This window comes from Choloepus didactylus, chromosome X, assembly GCF_015220235.1.
Source record: "Choloepus didactylus isolate mChoDid1 chromosome X, mChoDid1.pri, whole genome shotgun sequence".
Classification (NCBI taxonomy): domain Eukaryota; kingdom Metazoa; phylum Chordata; class Mammalia; order Pilosa; family Megalonychidae; genus Choloepus; species Choloepus didactylus.
In genome coordinates this window covers 39,784,246-39,785,965 of record NC_051334.1, presented here as the reverse complement: position 1 = coordinate 39,785,965, position 1,720 = coordinate 39,784,246, and the positions used below count along the sequence as shown (strand labels likewise).

At 38.8% G+C, this 1,720-nt stretch overlaps 1 protein-coding gene across 1 annotated transcript; it reads right to left on the bottom strand.

Moving 5' to 3' along the window:
- Nucleotides 1-1,310: 1,310 nt before the first annotated feature.
- On the bottom strand, nt 1,311-1,466 carry LOC119523805 (60S ribosomal protein L39-like). Its single transcript, XM_037822607.1, has one exon. The coding sequence runs from the start codon at nt 1,464-1,466 to the stop codon at nt 1,311-1,313; it is 156 nt and encodes a 51-aa protein (XP_037678535.1).
- Nucleotides 1,467-1,720: the final 254 nt, after the last annotated feature.

Genomic DNA, 1,720 nt, shown 5'->3' with positions numbered 1-1,720 from the left:
GATGGTAGCACAACAATGTAAGAACAAAGGTAACTATGAATACGGTTGAGAGAGGAAGGTGGGGAGCATGTGAGACACCACAAGAAAGGAGGAAAGATAAAGACTGGGACTGTGTAACTTGGTGAAATCTAGAGTATTCAACAATTGTGATAAAATGTACAAATATGTTCTTTTACGAGGGAGAACAAGCAAATGTCAACCTTGTAAGGTGTTAAAAATGGGGAGGCATTGGGGGAGGGATGCAATCAGCATAAACTAGAGACTGTAACTAATAGAATCATTATATTATGCTTCCTTTAATGTAACAAAGGTGATATACCAAGGTGAATGCAGATAAGAGGGGGGGATAGGGGAGGCATGTTAGACACTTGACATTGGTGGTATTGTCTGATTCTTTATTCTACTTTGATTTAAGGTTATTTTTCCTTTTGCTGCTTCCTAGCTGTCATTTTTTTGTTTCCTCTTTCTTTTGCCTCTCTACCTTCTTTGACTCTCCCTCCTGCCTTGTGGAAGAAATGTAGATGCTCTTGCTTAGTATGAGCAGAATGTTCAATTAGGATGAACTTAAATGTTTGGAAATGAACAGGGGTGTTGGTAGCAAGATGTGAGAATAACTAACAGCGCCGAATGGTGTGTGAATGAGGTGGAAAGGGGAAGCTCAGAGTCATATATGTCACCAGAAGGAAAGTTGGAGGTCAAAAGATGGAAATGTATAAAACTGAATCCTATGGTGGGCAATGTCCATGATCAACTGTACAAATAGTAGAAATCGCTTCCATGAACCAGAACAAATGTATGACAATACAATTAGAAGTTAATAATAGAGGGGCATATAGGGAAGAACTATATACCTATTACAAACTATATACTACAGTTAGTAGTATTTCAACATTTTTTCATAAACAGTAACAAACGTACTATATCAATACTAGGAGTCAACAATTGAGGGGGGTTGGTTAGGGATAGGGGAGGTTTAGAGTTTCCTTTTCTTTTTTTCTTTTTTCATCTTTCACTTTATTTCTTGTCTGGAGTAATGAAAAGTTTCTAAAAATTGAACAAAAATTAAGTGTGATGGATGCACAGCTGTATGAGGGTACCCGGGGGCAAGTGATTGTACACTTTGGATATTTGGATAATTGTATGGTATCTGAACAATCTCAATAAAAATGAAAAAAAAATAAAATAAAATAAAAATACTAAAAAAAAAATAAATAAATAAGTCCAACTGTTCCGAAAGGGGGATTTTTTTCAACTTGAAGGTGCTAGTGAACTTGGTACAGAATCACATGTGTGCTATCACGTGCCATTCCTTACAGACCCAGCTTGGTTCTTCTCCAATGTCTCCTCTTGGAGTTGTACCTGATTTTATTGCCAGTTTTCATTTGAATCCATTGAGGAATGGGATGATTCTGTTTTTGTTTCTTGGCCATGAATCGCTTGATTCTAAAAGTTTTATGAGAAGACATGGCAAAGATGGCAGTCAAAGGAACCCACAACGATGGTGGACGAAGAGAGAAAGAGATGCAGGTAGCTTTTTGGAAAGTGATTCGAGGAAGTACTGTAAGGGAGCAGGGGAGTGACACAGCAAAAAGAAGAAGCTGATTCAGGGGGTGATAATGAGCAGGCTACCACTGTGGGTGACTGGGACTCAATTCCTCGGGGGACCCTCTGAAAGGCAATGTGGGACACACCTCGGAATCACCCCTCACTCCAAACACCT

Coding starts and splice junctions, on each gene's coding strand:
- LOC119523805 (XM_037822607.1), bottom strand. CDS start 1,466: ATGTCTTCTCATAAAACTTTTAGAATCAAGCGATTCATGGCCAAGAAA.